The sequence below is a fragment of the Dendrobates tinctorius genome, unplaced genomic scaffold (genome assembly GCF_039654945.1).
Source record: "Dendrobates tinctorius isolate UK_male_01 unplaced genomic scaffold, ASM3965494v1 ptg000026l, whole genome shotgun sequence".
NCBI lineage: Eukaryota > Metazoa > Chordata > Amphibia > Anura > Dendrobatidae > Dendrobates > Dendrobates tinctorius.
Window position 1 is genome coordinate 9,011,958 of NW_027361694.1, and position 24,407 is coordinate 9,036,364.

Genomic DNA, 24,407 nt, shown 5'->3' on the forward strand with positions numbered 1-24,407 from the left:
AGTTAGAGGTGAAGGTGTGGAAAAAACTACAGAATGGGTGGACATGTGGGAGGCAGAAGAGGTGGTGTGTGGTGGAGTGGAGGGTTGGGCAGGGACTGTAGGAGCAGATGATGTTGATGGCAAGTTGTATGGGGAAGGAGTTTGGTACGGGGCAGGTTGCTGGAAGTGGGGAGATGTCTGGTACGGGGCAGGTTGCTGGAAGTGGGGAGATGTCTGGTACGGGGCAGGTTGCTGGAAGTGGGGAGATGTCTGGTACGGGGCAGGTTGCTGGAAGTGGGGAGATGTCTGGTACTGGGGAGTTTGCTGGTGCGGTTGCTGGGGAGGTTGCTGGTGCGGTTGCTGGGGAGGTTGCGGTTGCTGGGGAGGTTGCGGTTGCTGGGGAGGTTGCTGGTGCTGGGGAGGTTGCTGGTGCTGGGGAGGTTGCTGGTGCTGGGGAGGTTGCTGGGGAGGTTGCTGGGGAGGTTGCTGGGGAGGTTGCTGGGGAGGTTGCTGGGGAGGTTGCTGGGGAGGTTGCTGGTGCTGGGGAGGTTGCTGGTGCTGGTGCTGGGGAGGTGGATGGTATGTAATAGGAGGGGGAGGATGGAAAGTGTCTGGAGGTGGATGGTATGTAATAGGAGGGGGAGGATGGAAAGTGGCTGGAGGGGGTGTAGATGTAATAGGAGGGGGAGGATGGAAAGTGGCTGGAGGGGGTGTAGATGTAATAGGAGGGGGAGGATGGAAAGTGGCTGGAGGGGGTGTAGATGTAATAGGAGGGGGAGGATGGAAAGTGGCTGGAGGGGGTGCAGGTGGAGGAACTACTGTGGTGGGAGGAGGAGGAGGTTGGGAGGTAACTTGCTGGAGAGCAGCGTGGCATGAATGCATTACATGCATCTGCTGGGCAGGAGAGAGCGTTTCCATGCGCTCCACAACAGACCTGAAAAAGGTGTGGTTTGGCGAAGATCTTGCTTCTGAATGCATGGTTTGCAGAAGTGTCTTCACCTCCAGAATGCTGGAGTTGATCTGCTGATAGCCTGCGGAGATTTGCTCTGACAAGACTTTTAGACAGTTCTGGAAAGATGCATTCAGATGCAAGAACTCTGGCGCATAAGTCTTTTCCTGACCCCTCTGCCGCTGCCGCCCAGTACCCGCAGGTGTACTAGAGGTGGCAGGGGCAGAAGGGTGGGGTAAAGGGAAAGCGATCTCCTCACCAGCAGCTTCATGTAATGTAGGCGGCCACGATGCTCCTGTGCTGGTGGATGGGACAGATGGGTCGAATGTGTGGGAAGGCTGGGAAGGTGCAGATGTACCGGGGCGGTCGAAGTGTCCCTCGGTGCCGGTCTCCTCAGGGATCGCCTCAGAAGGGTCCAATCGTGCCGGCTCCCGAGTGCTGCTCACCGTGCTGTGGAATAAAGAGAAAAAAAAACAATTAAAATAGTGACATGGTATGGCCCTGGCTGAAAAAAAAAAGTTACATCTAACATTTTTTTTTCACATGTGGTGTGTAATATTTACCTTCTGGTGACCATTGTTTCCCGGAGGAACGACAGGGCTTCTGCGTACTTGTACTTGCTCCTGCGTCCTCCAGATCCACTCGGGGCCCGCATCTCTTTATTGAACTCCTTCTTGAAACGATCCCTCACAGACCGCCACCGATTCACAATTCTGTTCCCTGAAACGAGAAAGGAGTGGTTAGTATACAACATCAGTGTTTCCCAAACTCCAGTCCTCATGGTCCCCAGGGGTCATGTTTTCAGGATTTCCATAGTAAATAGAAATCCTGAACACATGATCCGTGGGGACCACGAGGACTGGAGTTCGGGAAACACTGGTTTAAATCAAGCAACCGGTACTGTATATACTTAAGCTCTGTAATCTGGGCCCGAACATCGAGGTCCTCCCAGCGGCCCACAAGGAGCGAACAGATTTCCTCCCAGAGTCGTCGGGTAACGATCAGGTCAGCGTGGCGGCGGTCAGCCATATTCCAGAGCGGCTCCCTTTCTCTGACGAGATCGATGAGGCGGTCCACATCAATTCCTCCATCCTCACCGTCAGAGTCGGGAGCACGCTGTGAAGGCTGTTAAAGAAAAAGACAAAAATAACATAATTAGCCTCCACAAAAGAAATGAAATAAAAAGTGCAAAAAAACAAAGCAAAAATATTTATACTTACACGCTGGTGACCGCCGCGTTGCTGTCGCCGACGACCCTGGGAGGCACTGCGAGGACCTCTTGGCCAAGCACCAGATTGGGAAGACTAGAGAAGAAAACAAAAAATGTTATGTCTTTGGATGTAGGCATTTGTTTGCTGTGTGTGGTCTGCAGAACATTGTTTTCTATGTGTTGTGTGTAGTGTGATGTTGTGTTTCTGCGTTTGATGCAAAAAACTTACCAATTGTGAGCCCACTCCAGGTGTCTGTCCACCCCTTCCTTCTTCTGGGAGCTCCTCTTCATCTTGTGATTCCTGTTTTGAAATAAAAGGCCATGAATAGACATATATTACAGAGAAGATGGATTTTGGAAATAAAAACTTACCGTCAAACGCTGACGATGCGAGGGAGGGCTCCCAGAAGATGATGTGCTGTCTTCCTGGTGGCCACACTCCATGCCTGTGGGTGGTGTTCCAGCTGCTGCCATTGCTGCTGCTGCTGCATCTATTGGGCGGCTGTTGAATAAAGAGAAACAAAGGGCCAATGAATATCTTGATATTCAATAGCCCTAGTTTGGAGGAATGGGTGATTTGATAATTACCGTCTCTCATCTGCTGCTGGACTCCCCTCCCGTTGTTCAGCATGCTGCTCCAATTGGGGTGGTGCTGATGGTGCTGCTGCAGATGTCTCCTGCCTTCTCCTGCGCCTGGTTGCTGTCTTGGGTGGCATGTTGGGTGTGGCTGTGGGTCCCACTGTCTTGCTTTTATATATGTCTTGTGGGCAGAGCTACTGAGCATGCTCAGACCAAAAAACCGGATCCGGCCGCCGGATCAGGCTTTCACCGGATCCGGCGCATTGCGGCGCCCATAGGCTTTCATTGTGTGAAAAAGCCGGACGCGCCGGATCCGGCGTGTCCGGCTTTTTCGCCGGAGACAAAAAACGTTACAGTAGACGTTTTTTCCAGACGCCGGATCGCGACACATTGCGACACATTGCCGGATCCGGCGAAAACCGGATGAAACGCATGGCCATCCGGCGCTATCCGGCGCAAATGCAAGTCAATGGGGGGAAACCGGATCCGGCATTGCATTTCGCCGGATCCGGTTTCTGTCAAAACCGCCGGATCGCGCCTGACGGCGAAAACCTGATGTGTGAAAGAGGCCTAAGAGGGATTGAATCTGTTTTCCCAAAGCAAATGATGGGTTCAGGAGGCAGAGGGAGTGGAAAAAGAGGCTGATAATTGGGGAAAGAAGCCAATTTAGCTGATGAGATATATTACAAGTAACTTATATTTGCGTGTACTATAGGTATACCGTATTTCTCGGACTATAAGACGCACTTTTTTCCTCCAAAAATGTGGAGGAAAATGGGGGGTGCGTCTTATACTCCAGATGTACCGGCTCTGGCTGTGGTGGGGAGGTGGGGGTGCGGCATCGACGGAGCAGCGGGTCACAGAGACAGGAGCTGGCGGCTGTGGGAACAAACACCCTGATTCCAGCAATGTGTCACTTCCTTGGCTGCTTGCTGTAGTTTTTATAAAATCACTCTTTTATCAGTTGGAGATTATCACTTGAGGTCTAGTAAACCTGCTGCCATTTAGTTCTCTATATTCATGAGCTCTGTATCTGTATAAACCCACCACTGATTGGCAGATTTCTACCTATGCACAGTGTACACAGAAGACTGCCAATCGGTGGCACAGGTAGTTATACAGAGCTCAGCATTCAGAGACAGTTTATCAAAACTACAGCAAGCAGCTAAGTAAGTGATACATAACTGAAATCAGGGTCTCTACTATTATTTCATGCTGCTCTCTCATGGGGTAGCAAAAACCTGATAACAAATTCCTTTAACCCCTTCATGACATTAGATGTATCCATATGCCCAGGTTGGGAAGTACTTCCCGACCCTGGACGTATGGATATGTCCTGGGGGTTTTGCACGCACAGGAGCTGTGTGCACATGATCACCACCAGGTATGCAGCTGAGTTGACACCTGGCACTCATTGCCAGGAGCGGTGCCCAACAGTTTAATCCCCTAATGATGCAATCAATATCAATCACAGCATTTAAAAGGCAGTGAGAGGGAGGGGACTCCCTGTCCCCTCCGATCATTGCGCGGTAACGATCATTTCCATGGTGACCGGATGTCATCATGACGACATCCGGATCACCAGGGCTAGCAAGCCAGTTAGACCATGATTAGTGCATGATCTAACTAGCTTGTGTCGGTGCATGCACTGACAGCTTATGCTTCTGTATTGCAATGCTTAATAAAGAAATCAGACTGCAAAAATTGAAATTCCCATAAAGTCACAAAGTAAAAAAAAAGTGTACATTTTTTTTTTTAATCCACAAACCAATAATAAAATATATATTGTACCCATAAATAAGTATTTTTTATGAAAGAAAGATAGATACACACATATTTGGTATAGCCGTGTCCGGAACGACCTGACCTATAATCTTTATTTATTTTTATATAGCGCTACCATATTTTACTGTACCACTACTTCTCACCCTTTCAGTGAACACCGTAAAAAAAAAGCAAAAAAACATGCTTTTTCATCATACCGCTAAACAAAAAGTAGAATAAAACGCGATCAAAAAGATGAATGTAACTAAAAATGGTATAGCTGAAAATGGCATCTTGTCCTGCAAAAAAAAGCCACCACACAGAACCATCAGTGGAAAAATAAAAGTTGTAGTTCTCAGAATAAAGCGATGCAAAAATAATAATTTTTTTCCAAAACCTAGAAAAATGACGTCACCACTAGTCATTGAAGCTCCGCTCCCAGCAGCTCATTCAACAGTGGTTTTCAGCCGGGGCGGTCGCATCTTGGCACCATCCAGGTTGAAAACTGTATATACCCCAGATATGGATTACCGTGTGCAACACAATAACGGACAGCTATGGTATATTGTTGGTTTATTATTTTACTCTTATTACAGGAGATCGAGGGCTTCACAGGAATTAGGTGAGGTCGTAAGTATGGTTTAAGAATATTAAAGGAGTCTGTGTCTTTATTTCAATTAAAGGATTTTTTACTGGGTGTCTGTGTTTTATTTACAATTTCACTATGGGGTTACTAATAGGGGCGTATTACTGACGCTTCTCCATTACTAACCTCGGGGCTTGATGTCGGCTTTTCTACGGACACTGGTGAGTACAAATCGGACAGCACTCGCATGGTGCGAGTGCTGTGCAATTTTTTTCTCGCATCCATTGACTTGCATTGGCAAGTCTCGTCCGAGAAATACGCTGGAAATTGCAGCATGTTACGGCTTTTTTCTCAGTCCGATTTCAGCTGAGAAAAAAATCGCAGATGAGATGTAACTCATTGAATAACATTGGTCAAAGTGCAATCCGATTTTTTTATCAGATTGCACTAGTCCATTTTTCTCGTAAATGGGTACATACACTTAGTTGGAAACTCCTATGTACAGTGGCATGTAAAAGTTTGGGCACCCTTGGTCAAAATTACTGCTACTGTGCACAGATAAGCAAGTTGAAAATGAAATTATCTCTAAAAGGCCTGAACGTAAAGATGACACATTTCCATTGTATTTTAGGCAATACAAATATATATATATATATATATATATATATATATATATATATATATATATATATTGTGGCAGGGCTAAGGGTCGTGTAATTGATGGGAGATATGTGCCTCATAAATGGCTTGTCTCTATAATGTAAGGCATAAGTAAAGCGTACCAGATATTATTATTGTGGTTGTTTGAAGGCCCTGTGGTGAGGTCACAGTCAGGTGACCAGTCAGCTGCTGAGTTTGTGGGTGTGGCTACAGTCTTATAATGTGGCCTGCTCCTGAACCAGGGAGTTGTGTGTGGGGAGGACTAAGCCTCCCATGTGTGCTGAGACTCCTGCTCTGAGTCTACAACTACGGACATTTTGTGTTATTTTGCCTGAGCTAAAAGGCTATTTGTTTGGTGTTACGTTGCCTTGTGCGTTTATGCCGTGAATAAACCGCAAGCACTGTTGAAGAACCTGTCTCACATTTGTCTCCCGCTGCACCTAAGCGAGCCACATCCCCACAATTGGTGGTACACGTGCGGGCAGCGGTCCCAGCAGAGACTTGAGACAGTTGCTGCATGTCCTGGGTGAAGTTTGCAGCGGGGCAACAAGTACTGCCGGGAATCATGGAGGACCTGCTGAAACACCTGGTCCAGTCCCAGGCACTGCAGCAGGAAACCAACAAGCTGTTGTTACAGCAGATCCAGCAAGGCCAGCAGGAGCAGCGGCAGCAGTTCCAGCAGAGCCAGCAGGAACAACGGCAGCAGATGCAGCTTCTGGCAACCGCCATCCAGGAGGGAAGGACGAGCGCCCCAACCCCAGGTCGGGCTGATGCCACCGACGTCGAGAAGGCGGTAAGACGCGCATTACAGAAAATGACCCCTGAGGATGATGTTGAGGCCTTCCTGACGGTGTTTGAAAGGGTGGCTGAGAGGGAAAAACTTCAGCCAGAGCGGTGGGCGGAGGTACTGGCCCCATACCTAACGGGGGAGCCCCAGAAGGCGTACTTTGACCTGACGGTACAAGATGCCAGAGAGTATCCCAAATTAAAAGCGGAAATTCTCGCCCGCTTGGGGGTAACAATGACTACCAGGGCACAGAGAGTGCATCGTTGGGCCTATCACCGGGACAAACCCCCCGCGCTCCCAAATGTTTGACCTGTTGCACCTGGTCCAGAAATGGCTGCAGCCAGAGTCGGCTTCCCCGGCACAGATGGTAGAGCGAGTTGTGATGGATCGGTTTGTGCATTCTCTGCCGAGACCTCTACAGACTTGGGTTGCCCAGGGTGATCCCCAAAATGCTGATGAACTGGTTGGGCTGGTCGAGAGATACCAGGGGATGGAAGGTTCCCTAGGGAAGCAGCCCATTCCGTATTGGGGGTCCCAGCAGGGGGCGGAGTCACAAAAAGGCGTGGTGCGTCCAAGGTCAAAAGGGGTGGGGGAGGCGGTGCCCAAGGTCCTCTCGGGTGTTATTTGCTGGAAATGTCATGAGCCAGGACATATAGCGGCCTGTTGTCCCCAGACCACCGAGCAGATGGACTGCAGCATGGGACGCCGTAGTTCATACTACGCATATCCAGCTTGCAGTGTGAACTCGCTACCTAACAAGGGGCCACAAGCGTGTCCCGTGAAGGTGAACGGTCGAGCAGCAATGGCGCTTCTGGACTCCGGGAGCTTGTTGACCCTTGTGAGGGCCAGTTTTCCTCTAAATATACTCCCGGGTAAAAAGATTGGTGTTCGGTGCATACATGGCGATGCAAAGGACTACCCTATGGCTAGGGTGAAGATGGAAACGGCGCATGGCACCGAGTCGCATGAAGTTGGTGGTGTTCGAGACTTGTTGCATCCCATAATTATTGGCCGGGATTTCTGTCTGTTTTGGGATCTGTGGGGGAGGGGTTCTGAGTGTGCTAGCAAGAGCAGGGAACCAATCCAACCCACTGAGGTATCGCCACCACCAGAGGCAGACGACTTTCCTTTATGTGTCCTTGTTGGGGATGAAGAGGAAGGGTCCCCTGTACCTGACATCCCGGAGTTAGGGGTGGCCGGGGAGAATTTTGGGACTGCCCAACATAGGGACCCCACACTAAGGGAAGCCTTTAACAATGTCACCGTCATTAATGGGGTTGCACAAGAGCCAGGAGCAGACACAAGGTTTCCCCATTTTATGTTGAGTGGGGAATTGTTGTACCGGGTCACGAAAATAAGGGAGGAGGTGGCAGAGCAGTTAATAGTACCAGGCCCCTATAGACGAAAAGTGTTGGACATGGCCCATTCACACATCTTGGGGGGACACCTGGGGGTGGAAAAAACCCAGGAACGGGTTGTACAGAGGTTCTATTGGCCTGGGTGTCACCGGGAAATAGTAAACTATTGCAGGTCCTGCCCGACATGTCAGTTAACTGCCCCCACATCTCATTTTCGGAACCCTCTTGTGCCACTGCCCATTATTGAGGTGCCATTTGAGAGAATTGCCATGGACTTGGTCGGTCCCTTAGTTAAATCAGCTCGGGGGCATCAGTATATATTAGTCATCCTGGACTATGCCACACGCTATCCTGAGGCCATTCCCCTGAGAAACTCCTCCGCGAAGAGTATAGCCCGTGAGCTGGTCCATGTGTTTTCCCGGACGGGTTTGCCGAAGGAGATCCTGACCGACCAGGGGACACCTTTTATGAGCAAAGTGATGAGAGAATTGTGCAGAGTCTTGCAAATTTCCCAGTTAAGGACATCAGTGTACCATCCGCAGTCAGATGGCCTTGTTGAGAGGTTTAACAAGACACTGAAGAGCATGCTGAGAAAAGTCATAGAGGAAGATGGTAGAGACTGGGATTGTCTCCTACCGTATTTACTGTTTTCTATCCGTGAAGTTCCCCAGGCCTCCACGGGGTTCTCCCCCTTCGAGCTTCTGTACGGCCGGCATCCACGAGGTCTCCTAGATATAGCCAAGGAAACCTGGGAAGCCGAAGTCACGCCCCACAGAAGCGTCATTGAGCATGTGGCACTGATGCAGCAGAGGGTTGCGAAGGTGATGCCCATTGTTAAAGAACATCTCCGCCAGGCACAAGAGGCTCAGGCCAGGGTCTACAACCAGTCAGCCAGAGTGAGGCAGTTCAATCCGGGAGACCGAGTTCTCGTGCTAATCCCGACGGTGGAAAGTAAGTTCTTGGCCAAGTGGCAAGGGCCATATGAGGTGGTAGAGAAGCTGGGAGACGTAAACTACAAGATCCACCAACCCGGAAGACGGAAGCCATACCAGGTTTACCATATTAACCTTATCAAGCCATGGCAAGATAGAGAGCCAGGGGTAACTCCGTGCTTGCTGGGCAACCTAGAAGGGGAGGTTGGAGCCGTTACCATAGCGGAGACTCTGTCGAAGGCCCAGAAACAGCAGTGCCGGGAGTTACTCCAGAAAAACCGCGACCTGTTCTCAGAGTTGCCGGGGAGCACGAAGGTGGTGGAGCACGAAATTCTGACCGAGCCACAGGTGCGGGTGAACGTGAAACCCTATCTTATTCCTGAGGCCCGGCGAGAGGTAATCTCCAAGGAGGTGCAGCGTATGTTGAAGCTCGGGGTCATTGAGGAATCCAAGAGCGGCTGGTCGAGCCCGATTGTCCTGGTCCCAAAACCTGATGGTGAATGGAGGTTCTGCAACGATTACCGAAAGCTGAATGAGGTCTCCAAGTTCGACGCTTATCCCATGCCACGCGTTGATGAGCTCATCGAGAGACTTGGACCGACCAGATACATAACCACTTTGGATCTGACAAAGGGATATTGGCAGATTCCCATGGCACAGGAAGCCAAGGAGAAGACGGCATTCTCCACACCAGACGGGTGCTTCCAGTATGTCCGGATGCCGTTTGGCCTACAGGGAGCTCCAGCAACCTTCCAGAGGGCGATGGATAGAATCCTTGCGCCTCATAAGCTATATGCTGCCGCATATCTAGATGATATCGTCATCTTTACCCCGGACTGGGAGACTCACCTGGAGAAGGTCCAAGCAGTGTTTGATGCTCTAAGAGAGGCGGGGTTTACAATAAACCCGAAGAAGTGTGCCTTGGGGAGAGAAGAAGCCAAGTACCTCGGATATGTAGTGGGGCGTGGCGAGATCAAACCCCAAATCAATAAAGTGGAAGCAATTCAGACATGGCCGAGACCTCTGTCAAAGAAGCAAGTTAAAGCTTTCCTGGGGATTGTGGGATATTACAGGAGGTTCATCCCAAACTTCGCCACAATGGCTGCACCTCTAACTGATCTGCTTAAGGGGACGAAGTCAGTGATGGTCAGCTGGTCCGAAGAAGCAGAGTCAGCCTTCCAAGAAATGAAGGGAGCTCTTTGCAATCAACCCGTTTTGGTGGCCCCAGACTTTAAACGTGAATTTGTCCTCCAGACAGTTGCCTCAGATGTCGGGATAGGAGCAGTCCTCTCCCAAGAGATACGTGGGGAGGAGCATCCTGTTCTCTACTTGAGTAGGAAGTTGACTCCTTGTGAGAGAAATTACTCAGTGGTAGAGAAGGAGTGTTTGGCCATAAAATGGGCAGTGGACACATTACGGTACTACCTGGTGGGACGGAAGTTTAGATTAATATCCGACCATGCCCCACTCAGGTGGATGAGGGAAACAAAGGGCAAGAATGCTAGGGTCACCCGCTGGTTCTTAGCCCTACAAGACTTCAGCTTCCATGTAGAGCATAGGGCCGGGAAGCTACATGGGAATGCCGATGCCCTCTCCAGAATCCCTTGCCTGGTAGGTGAAAGTGCCAAGCCCCACGGCTTTAGGCAGAGGGGGGAGGTATGTGGCAGGGCTAAGGGTTGTGTAATTGATGGGAGATATGTGCCTCATAAATGGCTTGTCTCTATAATGTAAGGCATAAGTAAAGCGTACCAGATATTATTATTGTGGTTGTTTGAAGGACCTGTGGTGAGGTCACAGTCAGGTGACCAGTCAGCTGCTGAGTTTGTGGGTGTGGCTACAGTCTTATAATGTGGCCTGCTCCTGAACCAGGGAGTTGTGTGTGGGGAGGACTAAGCCTCCCATGTGTGCTGAGACTCCTGCTCTGAGTCTACAACTACGGACATTTTGTGTTATTTTGCCTGAGCTAAAAGGCTATTTGTTTGGTGTTACGTTGCCTTGTGCGTTTATGCCATGAATAAACCGCAAGCACTGTTGAAGAACCTGTCTCATATTTGTCTCCCGCTGCACCTAAGCGAGCCACATCCCCACAATATAAATATATATATATATATATATATATATATATATATATATATATATATATATATTCTGACAAAATCGCTGGCAAGGTGCGGGAGGGGAGTAATGTTTCGCTGAGGCTAATGGCTTCAGTGATTTAAGAACCCAGAAGTTTTTCCTTCAACACATTAAGTGTTACAAGGGGTTAACAGCTAATTTGTTTAAAGGGCTGGGATTTTGTGGACAGCCATAGAGCAGGTGGGAGGTTGTCCACCTTATCTCCACCCCAGGGTGTGGTCTGGGGCTTAAGAAGCTGGCCTCCAGAGGCAGTTGGTGTTCATTGTCTGGAGAGGAATACTCCAGAAAAGTGTTGGTGGTTCACTAATACCAGAACCATGGGGCTGAACCCCGCTAACACAAGGACTGTGTTTAGTGCTGCCATTTTGTTTTGTTTTGGCTGTTTTTGTCCAGAGCGCTATGTTTACTTTGTGTTTCACCTTGGTTTATAATGCATATAATAAACCAAGGACGTTCTTGAAAAGACAGTGTTTCCGTGTTTACCTATCTACCACAATACATATTTTCATCTTTTACATTTTAAAAATTACAAAAAGGAAAATGGACCAATGCAACAGTTTGGCCACCCTGCATGGTTATTACCTAAATAATACAAAGTAATGGTTATTACCTAAATAATACAAAGTACACCCAAACCACAGAAATAGAATAATGAGTTGAGTTGCGAAGAGATCCATATTAAAATTCTATTTCATTAATATAAAAAATTTAAAAACATAATTGTAAGCAAAAAAGTCATATGGGGACGCTGTTTGGGCGAAAAACAGTAGTGAGTAAGGAGGAGAAATTCACAGAAGAAATGAATCAGAAATGTTTTCAGTGGTACCGTGAAATTATATGTTTCTTCATTCCCTTAATAGATTCCATATCCAAAGTAGATGACCGAGACCGTGGAATAATATGCAATATGTACCATGATGGCCAATTGAAAATCAGACAGGGTACCTTTAATTCATCGGCATGTGGATTCAAAGGGTAAGAAAGATGTAATAGGGATTGAAGGGTAACACACCAACTGTATGTCTTAAAGCTAAAATTGTCTAATTATGCTGCTAGTGCAGGGTAAAAGGATAGATGTAGGTCAGTGTGTGGCTCAACAATCCATAGAGATATCAGGTCACACAAGGAGGAACCTACTTTGTAATAAGTCAATGATTAGTAAAACATGAGGTACAAGTAAAGTGCTCCATGCAAGGATACCTTGATGAGGTGTCAGTTGTTCCGAGTGGAAATGGTCGCCTCAGCGTCCCCTCACCACATTATCATCAGGCTTCTTCCCTTCTGAGCTTTGTACTATGCCTCAAAAGTAGTTTTTGACCACATATGGGGTATCGGTGTACTTAGAAGACACTGCACAACAAATTGGTGCAATTTCTCCTGTTACCCTTGTGAAAAAAATGGGGCTAAAGAACATTTTTGTGGGAAAAATGTGATTTTTTTTTTTTTTTTTTTTTTTCTACAGCTCAACGTTATAAACTTCTGAACTTCTGTGAAGCATCTGGAGGTTCAAGGTGCTCACCACTCATCTAGATACATTCCTTGAGGGGTTTAGTTTCCAAAATGGCATCACTTGTTGTGGATTTCCACTGTTTAGGCCCATCAGTAGCTCTCCAAACCCGACATGTCGTTCACTAACGATTATAACCAATTTTGCATTCAAAAAGTCCAATGGCACTCCTTCCCTTCTGATCCCTGCTGTGCGCTCAAACAGTAGTTTTCCCCCACATATAGGGCATCAGCATACTCAGGAGAAATTGCATAAAAATAGTATGGTGCACTTTTTACTGTTATCCTTGTAAAAAATAAAAAAATGGGGCTAAAATAACATTTTGTGGGGAAAAAAGATGTTTTTTTTATTTTCACAGCCCAACGTTATAAACTTCTGTGAAGCATCCGGGGGGTTCAAGGTGTTCACCACACATCTAGATACATTCCTTGAGGGGTCTACTTTCCAAAATGAGGTCACTTATTGTGGGTTTACACTGTTTATGCACATCAAAGACTTTCCAAAAGCAACAATCAACGTTCAAAAAGTCAAATGGTGCTCCTTCCCTGCCATGCGCCCAAACAGTAGTTTTCTTCTACATATTGAGTTTCACGTGCTCAGGAGAAATTTCACAGCAACGCATATGGTGCAATACAATGCAATGCAAAATTTGGGGCTAAAAGAACATTTTTATGGGAAAACTATGATTTTTTTATTTTCATGGCTCTACGTTATAAACTTCTGTGAAGCAGCTGGGGATTCAAGGTGCTCACCACACATCTAGATAAGTTCCTTAAGAGGGTATAGTTTCCATAATGGGGTCACTTGTGGCGAGTTTCCGCTGTTTAGGCATACCAAGGGCTCTCCAAACACGATATGGCATTTGCTCTCGACTCCAGACAATTTTGCGTTCAAAAAGTCATATGGTGCTCCTTCCATTGAAAGCTCTGCCATGCACCCAAACAGTAGTTTTCCCCACATATGGGATATCGGCATGCTCTGAAGAAATTACACAACAAATTTTGGGGTCTATTTTCTCCTGTTTCCCTTGTGAAAAGAAAAAATTGGGTCTAAAGTAATTTTTTTGTGAAAAATAGGTAAATGTTCATTTTTTCCTTCCATATTGCTTCAGTTCCTGTGAAGCACCTGAAGGGTTAATAAACTTCTTAGGGTATGTTCCCATGGTCAGTAAATTCTGCAGGTGGATGCTGCGTATTTATGCAGTGTCCAACACGCAGCGGCCAGATGTTACAGCATAATGGATGGGATTTCATGAAATCCCATGCCCACTATGTGCTCACCAACGCCTGTGGCTTACCTTGCGAGTCTCCACAGGTAAATATCACCAGTGATTCCCCGCGATTCAAAGAACACATGCGGAATCGCCTGCATTCAAAATACAACAACGGACATGTGCTGCGTCCAAAGCGCTGCCGATTATGGACCGTGGGAACGTACCTTGAAATGTGGTTTTGAGCACCTCGAGAGGTGCAGTTTTTAGAATGGTGTCAATTTTGAGTATTTTCTTTCATATAGGCCCATCAAAGTCACTTCAAATGTGAGGTGGTCCCTTAAAAAAATGGTTTTGTAAATTCGTTGGAAAAATGAAAAATCGCTGGTCAACTTTTAACCCTTTTAACTTCCTAACGAAAAGAAAATTATGTTTCAAAATTGTGCTGATGTTAAGGAGACATGTGGGAAATGTTATTTATTAACTATTTTGTGTGACAAAATTTTCTGGTTTAAAGGCAAAAAAATAAAGTTTGAACATTTCTAAATTTTTGACAAATTTCTGATTTTTTTCACAAATAACCACAAGTCATATTGAACAAATCTTACTATCCCTACCATGAAGTACAATACGTCACGAAAAAACAATCTCAGAATCAATGGGGTCCGTTGAAACGTTCCAGAGGTATTACCAGATAAAGTGCCAGTGGTCAGAATTGTAAAATTTGGCCTGGTCATGAAGGTGAAAATAGCCTTGGAGGGTGAAGGAGTTAAAGCCGTTCAACAGACTCAATCATATTATTAGTGTGAACCAAAAATACCTTTAAGGAAATAAGGAGATTTTGCCACATGTCTGCCATTCACTTGAACTTCAATCTGAAGAGCGCTGTAGCTGGCATACAGTTTGTATCTTACTAGGAAGGAGCCATCTTTTCTGTCAAGTAACTGCACCCCCACTCTAGTATACTGCTCCCCAGAGGCAGTGATGTGGACTTCATAGTGGTCATTTGGAGGAGTAGATGTGAAACTAAAGAGAAAAAGATAACACCATTAGTAAACATGAAGCATAGGAAACCTGGATCTTCATTGCTACAGCAGTGGTGGACACAGACAGAAAAAGGGCCCTGCGCAAGAACAGTATGTGGGCCCTCTTCAGTCCATTAGTCCTGTCTATGACAGAAGCTGCTTTGGAGATGGCTGGCGGCCCCCTTACCTCTTTGTCCCCTGTGCGGCTGCATAGGTTGCACCAATGACATGTCCACCTCAGGTTTGCAGTCGTATATATTTATTCACTATTAAATTATGACAAAACTTAAGCTTTAGTGTCTCTATTATTATTTTTATTTATTTCTCTTATGCAGAGGAAAGCTGTAATTTATGCCACCAACAAGTGAGGGTAAGAGACACAATACAGAAAATGGAGTGACTGCTCTCTCAACTGCATCATTCCCAAAAAGACACAACTGCAGTTATAACTAATGGTATAAATACAGTTGTATAACACAGAGGAGATATCCTCTCTTCAGACAGATGGAACCTGAAAACCCTCCTCTTCAGGATAGCCTACAGCCTGCAATGACCCCACTGCCTCCTCACCACTACTGGAGATATCACCTCAACCAACACCGGAACTGCTGCAACCCCCCGACCTACTCTCTCCTTCCCCACCATCCTGTAGCATGTAAGCCCGAAAGGGCAGCGTCCTCTCTCCTCTGTATCAGTCTATCATTGTTAGTATGTTTACTGTCAGTGACATCTGTAATTTGTATGTATCCCCCCTTCTCATGTACAGCACCATGGAACCAATGGTGCTATATAAATAAATAATAATAATATAGGTGACATATACAGCTGGACAACATAGAGGAGGTATATACAGTGGGTTCAGAAAGTATTCAGACCCCTTTACATTTTTCACTCTTTTGTTTCATTGCAGCCATTTCGTAAATTCAAAAAAGTTCTTTTTTTCTCATTAATGTACACTCTGCACCGCATCTTGACTGAAAAATTCCGAAATGTAGACATTTTTGCAAATTTATTAAAAATGAAAAACTGAAATATCACATGGTCGTAAGTATTCAGACCCTTTGCTCAGACACTCATATTTAAGTCACAGGCTGTCCATTTCCTTGTGATCCTCCTTGAGATGGTTCTATTCCTTCATTGAAGTTCAGCTGTGTTTAAATAAACTGATAGGACTTGATCTGTAAAGGCACACACCTGTCTATAGAAGACCTCACAGCTCACAGTGCATGTCAGACCAAATGAGAATCATGAGGTCAAAGGAACTGGCCATGGAGCTCAGAGAGAGAATTGTGACAAGGCACACATCTGACCAAGGTTACAAAAGAATTTCTGGACTACTCAAGATTCCTAAGAGCACAGTGGCATCCATAATCCTTAAATGGAAGAAGATTGGGACCACCAGAAGTCTTCCTAGACCTGGCCGTCCAGCAAACTGAGCAATCATGGGGGAAGAGCCTTGGTGAGAGAGGTAAAGAAGAACCCCAAGATCACTGTTGCTGAGCTCCACAGATGCAATAGGGAGATGGGAGAAAGTTCCACAAAGTCAACTATCACTGCAGCCCTCCAACAGTCGAGCCTTTATGGCAGAGTGGCCGGATGGAAGCCTCTCCTCAGTGCCAGACATATGAAAGCCCGCATAGAGTTTGCTAAAAAACACATGAAGGACTCCCAGACTATGAGAAATAAGTTTCTCTGGTCTGATGAGACGACGATAGAACTTTTTGATGATCGTTCTAGTATGTGTGGAGAAAACTAGGCACTGCTCATCACCTGCCCAATACAATCCCAACAGTGAAACATGGTGGTTGCAGCATCATGCTGTGGGGGTGTTTTTCAGCTGCAAGGACAGGATGACTGGTTGTAATTAAAGGAAACATTAATGTGTGGCCAAGTACAGAGATATCCTGGATGAAAACCTCTTCCAGAGTGCTCTGGACCTCAGACTTGGCCGAAGATTCACCTTCCAACAAGACAATGACCCTAAGCACACAGCTAAAATAACAAAGGAGTGGCTTCAGAACAACTCTGTGACCATTCTTGACTGACCCAGCCAGAGCCCTGACCTAAACCCAATTGAGCATCTCTGGAGAAACCTGAAAATGTCTGTCCACCAACGTTCACCATCCAACCTGACGGAACGGGAGAGGATCTGCAAGGAAGAATGGCAGAGGATGCCCAAATCCAGGTGTGAAAAGCTTGTGGCATCATTCCCAAGAAGACTCATGGCTGTACTAGCTCAAATGGGTGCTTCTACTCAATACTGAGCAAAGGGTCTGAATACTTAAGACAATGTGATATTTCAGTTTTTCTTTTTAAATAAATTAGCAAAAATTTCTACATGTCTGTTTTTTTCAGTCAAGGGGTGCAGAGTATACATTACTGAGAAAAAAATGAACTTTTTTAAATTTACCAAATGGCTGTAATGAAACAAAGAGTGAAAAATTTAAAGGGGTCTGAATTCTTTATGTACCCACTGTAGGTGACATATACAGCTGTATAACATATAGGAAGTATATAGGTAACATATACAGCTGTATAACAGAGAGGATGTATATAGGAGACATATACAGCTGTATAACAGAGGAGGTATATCGGTGACATATACAGCTGTATAACAGAGGAGGTATATCGGTGACATATACAGCTGTATAACAGAGGAGGTATATCGGTGACATATACAGCTGTATAACAGAGGAGGTATATCGGTGACATATACAGCTGTATAACAGAGGAGGTATATCGGTGACATATACAGCTGTATAACAGAGGAGGTATATCGGTGACATATACAGCTGTATAACATAGAGGAGGTATATAGGCGACATATACAGCTGTATAACAGAGGAGGTATATCGGTGACATATACAGCTGTATAATAGAGAGGATGTATATAGGTGACATATACAGCTGTATAACAGAGGAGGTATATCGGTGACATATACAGCTGTATAATAGAGAGGATGTATATAGGTGACATATACAGCTGTATAACAGAGGAGGTATATCGGTGACATACAGCTGTATAACATAGAGGAGGTATATAGGGACTCTATTACAGAGGAGGTATATAATTCTCAGCTGTATAACAGAGGATGTATATAGGAGACATATACAGAGGAGGTACATCGGTGACATATACAGCTGTATAACATAGAGGAGGTATATCGGTGACATATACAGCTGTATAACAGAGGAGGTATATCGGTGACATATACAGCTGTATAACATAGAGGAGGTATATAGGAGACATATACAGCTGTATAACAGAGGAGGTACATCGGTGACATATACAGCTGTATAACAGAGGAGGTATATCGGTGACATATGCAGCTGTATAACATAGAGGAGGTATATAGGAGACATATACAGCTGTATAACAGAGGAGGTATATCGGTGACATATACAGCTGTATAACATAGAGGAGGTATATAGGAGACATATACAGCTGTATAACAGAGGAGGTACATCGGTGACATATACAGCTGTATAACATAGAGGAGGTATATCGGTGACATATACAGCTGTATAACATAGAGGAGGTATATCGGTGACATATACAGCTGTATAACATAGAGGAGGTATATCGGGACATGTAGGGACTCTGTATAACAGAGGAGGTATATAATTCTCAGCTGTACAGTGCCGTTCCATCAGTCTGGCCTTTGGTGATGTACATAGACAATAGTTGGCTCCATGTTCCCCCATTTCTCCCTATCACACAGTAGGAGGGACTGTTACACATAGTTGCCATTAGTGGAATTAGTAACATACTTGGTTGCCATGGACACCGCCTTCCTCACTTTCCGGCATAGTTGTGTACTCACTTGTTCCCTTGTGTGTCCGCTGCCTGGATGTAGAAATACCGTGCAGGAAGCGCAGCCTCCCCCCGCAGCCCCGGTCCCCATACTCTGCTGAGCTCCGCACTCACAGCCGGGGGGCTCTCGGTGCAGCGCAGGGGGGCTGCTATAGCGGCTACTACCAGGAGCTGCCAGAACATGGACAACGCTCAGTGCAGCCGGAGCGGGGGCCGGGACTGCCGCTGCCAGGAAAGTAGGAGCTGCCGTGCGGAGGATATGGGAGGGACGCGGAGACGAGCTGTGCACTGCTGCCGGGGACATCATCTCTGCAGACGTGACCTCAGCTGTGTGCTCCATGGTGAGCGGCCGCAGTCTGCCCCACAGCCGGGGATGCCAGGAGGCTCTGTTCACACTATGCGAAGCGCACGCAAAGCTTCATATCTGGCGTCTCCCTTTTAGGAAACGTCAGGACTTTTTGGAGCAGAAAGTCTTCAAATCCATCCAAAATTCAGCACCAAGCCTCTGGGCCATCCACTATCGCAGGTCTGCCATGGTTTGGTGTGAATAACTCTCAGAGAATTTATGATTTGTGACACATTCATCTACCACTTTGCGCCTTTTTTCTAGTCTTCTGTGGCTCAGTCAGTTTTCTGATTATTACGTCACTTTGGCTTTTCCCATTAAAAGTGTCAAAATTTCGACGCCCCTCCCCCAGAGCGCCCAGAAGTGATCTCATGTACCCCAGGTCACTCGACTCCCCGCCCCCACACCGCCCAGAAGTGATCTCATGTACCCCAGGTCACTCGACTCCCCTCCCCCCCCCACCGCCCAGAAGTGATCTCATGTACCCCAGGTCACTACTCCCCACAGCGCCCAGTAGTGATCTCATGTACCCCAGGTCACTCGACTTCCCGCCCCCACAATGCCCAGAAGTGATCTCATGTACCCCAGGTCACTCGACTCCCCGCCCCCACACCGACCAGAAGTGATCTCATGTGCCCCAGGTCACTCGACTCCCCGCCCCCTCCGCCCAGAAGTGATCTCATGTACCCCAGGTCACTCGACTCCCCGCCCCCCCACCGCCCAGAAGTGATCTCATGTACCCCAGGTCACTCGACTCCCCTCCCCCCCACCGCCCAGAAGTGATCTCATGTACCCCTGGTCACTCGACTCCCTGCCCCCACAGCTCCCGGAAGTGATCTCATGTACCCCAGGTCACTCGACTCCCTGCCCCCACAGCGCCCAGAAGTGATCTCATGTATCCCAAGTCACTCTACTCCCCGCTCCCACAGCGCCCAGAAGTGATCTCATGTACCCCAGGTCACTCTACTCCCCACCCCCACACCGCCCAGAAGTGATCTCATGTACCCCAGGTCACTCGACTCCCGTCCCCCACACCTCCCAGAAGTGATCTCATGTACGCCAGGTAAATATTAAGTTTTTTTTATCATTTTTAAAAATGTGCGGCTTTTTCCTTAAGAAGTCACAAAAACAGTTAAAGGCAGAAAAATAAATAAATATAGGCTTTTTCTTTTTATTAGCCAGTAGTTCACATGAGGCAGTTAGAATAGGGACCTGTTCAATGAGATCACTTTGACGTTGGTGAATGGGCTCACATCTTTTGGCCAAATTTTGTGCTAAGCATCTCATATGTTTTTTCTAAATTCCAAAAGCCATTATGCTATTCACATTTCATATATTTCATATTTGATATGCCTTAATGCAATTGAGTGCAACCATTTCCTTATTTTGATATGTTAGTTGAAGAGCCCGGCGCTGCCCGGGCATAGTAACTAACTACGGTTAGTTATAACAAATTATAATGATTATATCTATATATATATATATATATATAAAGCTGAGTGTATATCCCCGCCCACTCTGCATAGCAACATTCACTATAATATCCCACATCATCCTGTCATCCAGTGCTACCGGACTACTACACCTAATATCCCACATCATCCCGTCAGCCAGAGCCACTGGACTACTACCCTTAATATCCCACATCATCCCATCAGCCAGAGCCACCGGACTACTACCCATAATATCCCACATCGTCCCGTCAGCCAGAGCCACCGGACTACTACCCCTAATATCCCACATCATCCCGTCAGCCAGAGCCTCTGGACTACTATCCCTAATATCCCACATCATCCCGTCAGCTAGAGCCACCGGACTACTACCCCTAATATCCCACATCATCCTGTCAGCCAGAGCCACCGGACTACTACCCCTAATATCCCACATCATCCTGTCAGCCAGAGCCACCGGACTACTACCCATAATATCCCACATCGTCCCGTCAGCCAGAGCCACTGGACTACTATCCCTAATATCCCACATCATCCCGTCAGCTAGAGCCACCGGACTACTACCCCTAATATCCCACATCATCCTGTCAGCCAGAGCCACCGGACTACTACCCCTAATATCCCACATCATCCTGTCAGCCAGAGCCACCGGACTACTACCCATAATATCCCACCATCATCCCATCAGCCAGAGCCACTGGACTACTACCCCTAATATCCCACATCGTCCCGTCAGCCAGAGCCACTGGACTACTACCCCTAATATTCCACATCATCCCGTCAGCCAGAGCCACTGGACTACTACCCCTAATATCCCACATCAGCCAGAGCCACCGGTCTACTACCCATAATATCCCACATCATCCTGTCAGCCAGAGCCACCGGACTACTACCCCTAATATCCCACATCTCGTCATAACCACCCGACTACTACCCCTAATATCCCACATCATCCCGTCAGCCAGAGCCACTGGACTACTATCCCTAATATCCCACATCATCCCGTCAGCTAGAGCCACCGGACTACTACCCCTAATATCCCACATCATCCTGTCAGCCAGAGCCACCGGACTACTACCCCTAATATCCCACATCATCCTGTCAGCCAGAGCCACCGGACTACTACCCATAATATCCCACCATCATCCCATCAGCCAGAGCCACTGGACTACTACCCCTAATATCCCACATCGTCCCGTCAGCCAGAGCCACTGGACTACTACCCCTAATATTCCACATCATCCCGTCAGCCAGAGCCACTGGACTACTACCCCTAATATCCCACATCAGCCAGAGCCACCGGTCTACTACCCATAATATCCCACATCATCCTGTCAGCCAGAGCCACCGGACTACTACCCATAATATCCCACATCTCGTCATAACCACCCGACTACTACCCCTAATATCCCACATCATCCCGTCAGCCAGAGCCACCGGACTACTACCACTAATATCCCACATGATCCCATCAGCCAGATCCACTGGAATACTGCCCCTAATATCCCACATCATCCCATCAGAGCCACCGGACTACTACCCCTAATATCCCACATCATCCCGTCAGAGTCGCCGGACTACTACCCCAATAGCCCACATCTCGTCAGAACCACCCGACTACTACCCCTAATATCCCACATCATCCCGTCAGCCAGAGCCACCGGACTACTACCTATATATGCCACATCATCCCGTCAGTCTGTGGTCAGAACCAGAGCGCTGAGTGGATTTGCCCTGACTTCCATACGAATGATCCCTTTAATAGAAGCCTGGGTTCAGAATCAGAGCGCTGAGGGATTTGTCCTAACTTCCATACCGGAGATCCCTTTAACCCCTTCACTACTAAGGGTGGTTTGCACGTTAACTCCCAGGCCAATTTTTACAATTCTGACCACTGTCCCTTTTTTGAGGTAATAACTCTGTAACGCTTCAACGGATCTAGGCAATTCTGACAGTGTTTTCTCGTGACATATTGTACTTCACTTTAGTGATAAAATTTCTTCGCTATAACGTGCGTTTATTTATGAAAAAAATGGAAATATGGCGAAAATTTAGAAAATTTTGCGATTTTCAAACTTTGAATTTTTATGCCCTTAAACCAGAGAGTTACATGACACAAAATAGTTAATAAATAACATTTCTCGTTCACCTTATTGGGGGACACAGAGACCATGGGTGTATGCTGCTGCCACTAGGAGGCTGACACTATGCACAAAAAAAGGTTAGCTTCTCTTCCGCAGTGTACACCCCACCGACCGGCAGGGAATTCCTCAGTTTAGCTTAGTGTCAGTAGGAGGTGGACACGGGTCTTTAATTAGACCCATATCTACCTCGATGTGCGTCGTTCCTTTTCAGGTTTTCCCGGAGGGATACAGTGTGAATGGTCACATCTGTACTCCCACAAGGAGTCTGTGAGTACAACGTGTACTGCTACCCCGTATCCTCACAGTTCTCCGTAGCAGGACCACCAGCCTTCCAGGCGGACGCCAACACGAAGATGTGTCAGCGATCCAGAGGGTCCTCGTCGCGAGTCTCCCACCCACTCGCCTACCAGAGCCTGTCGGTTGGATGAGACGCAGACTCTTCATGTACAGGTATTTGGGCCCGGGACGGGTAAGTATTGGGACCCTTTGGCCTGCAGCATTCCTCCCCGAGGGCACGTTTGCAGCGTCTACCCTGGAGCAGGGATGCGGTGGCGCTGCGAACTCCTGCGCCCATCCTGCTCCTACAGCCAGCCCCTTCACCGTCCTCTTCTCCCCGACACTCCGATCAGGTATTCCAGGGTCCTCTCACTGCGGCGCTCACATTGCGGCACCTCCGCGCCGACCCCGTGCTGACAGGCGGCCACCGCTAGTAATTTAGGCCCCGGCTTCTGTCGGGCCTACCTTAGCGTCGCGGCCACACCCACCGCCCCTTTCTTCTAAGCGGGCTTCTCTCCCGCCCGTTCCAGGCCCTCCCACCGCCCTTCTCAGCCTGTTCCTGGCCAGGGGCGGTGCAGGATTCAGCAGGCGGTTAGCTCCGCCCTCCTTCCCCTGGGAGCGCGTTTTTTGCTGTTTCCTCTCAGGCGGTCGCCATCTTTGCAGCCGCACAGCCGGACGCCCCTGTCAGCCGGATATCGCTCCCTGGGCATGTCAGCCGGATATCGCGCTGTCCTGCATCTGCAGAGAGGTGGATACCTTCGTCTCTTGGGTCACCGGACCGTGAGGAGCTCTGCATCTGCAGGCTGACACCCTTCTCTGCACCCTGTCCCCCAACCTTCCGGCACTACCTCAGGTTTCACAATGTCTAACTCCAAATCTGACCGTAACCGCCCTGCGGCTCCCCCCTGCACTCTAGTCAAGTTCTTTGCATGCTCTTCTTGCAATCGCAAACTTCCCTCAGGTCAGTCCACTTCCCTCTGCCTGGATTGTAGCAATCCTATTCAACCTGACGCCGCCCAGGAGCCATCTAGGGCCCCAGGCGAGAGTGAACCCCCCATGCCCGGCTGGGCCTCGTCTCTATCACAGTCAGTGGCAGACCTCACCAGGGTGTCTCAGTCCCTAGTAGCCGTTCTGGATAAGTTACCCCTGGACACCTCTACAGGGTCCAGCAGGTCTCAAGAGGTTCCATCTGAGTCGGCCAGTGTTATTCGCAAAAGACCCAGGCAAGATCTCCAGCCGGAATCCTCTCCTCGCCCATTGTCACCACATAGTCCTTCTTGGCAGCCTCCCTCCCAGGTCTCCTCTCCCGAGTCAGGTGAAGCGCTCTCGGACAGGTCATCTGAGGGGATCTTAGAGCTGGATTCGGACCAGGATGCGAACATGAGGGTTACTGTACAGAACCTCATTGCAGCGATCCATCAGAGCTTCGACATTGCTGACCCCCCTGCAAAATCCTCAGATCAGGAGGTTTCGTTCAGACGGGAGGAAACACCCTCCAGGGTATTCCCTTTACATTCCGAGTTTGGAAAGATTTTTACCAGGGAAAGAGGAGATCCGACCAGACGCTTTCAAAGAGGAAAGCGTCTCGGCGTTCTGTACCCGTTTGCTAAAGAGCTCACGGACAACTGGTCTGCCTCCCCCTCGGTCGACCCGCCCGTGTCCAGGCTTTCTACTAACACGGTTCTCCCGCTTTC

At 47.7% G+C, this 24,407-nt stretch overlaps 2 protein-coding genes across 3 annotated transcripts in view; one reads left to right on the plus strand and one right to left on the minus strand.

Moving 5' to 3' along the window:
* POGLUT2 (protein O-glucosyltransferase 2) overlaps positions 1–18,775 on the minus strand; it is a 189,346-nt gene extending 170,571 nt beyond the window's left edge. The window contains exons 1-2 of the mRNA XM_073569487.1: positions 18,507–18,775; positions 14,478–14,683 (exon numbers count right to left, since the gene is read on the minus strand). Coding sequence (XP_073425588.1) covers positions 14,478–14,683; positions 18,507–18,679 — 379 coding nt within the window. The 5' untranslated portion in view covers positions 18,680–18,775. The remainder of the gene's footprint in view (positions 1–14,477; positions 14,684–18,506) is intronic.
* BIVM (basic, immunoglobulin-like variable motif containing) overlaps positions 1–24,407 on the plus strand; it is a 117,708-nt gene that overhangs the window by 6,675 nt on the left and 86,626 nt on the right. The window contains exon 2 of one of the 2 annotated variants that reach the window (XM_073569483.1): positions 11,801–11,915. The exons of the other annotated variant lie outside the window; for it this stretch is intronic. The gene's annotated coding sequence lies outside the window, so the exon portion shown is untranslated. The remainder of the gene's footprint in view (positions 1–11,800; positions 11,916–24,407) is intronic. 2 annotated transcript variants of the gene reach the window in all.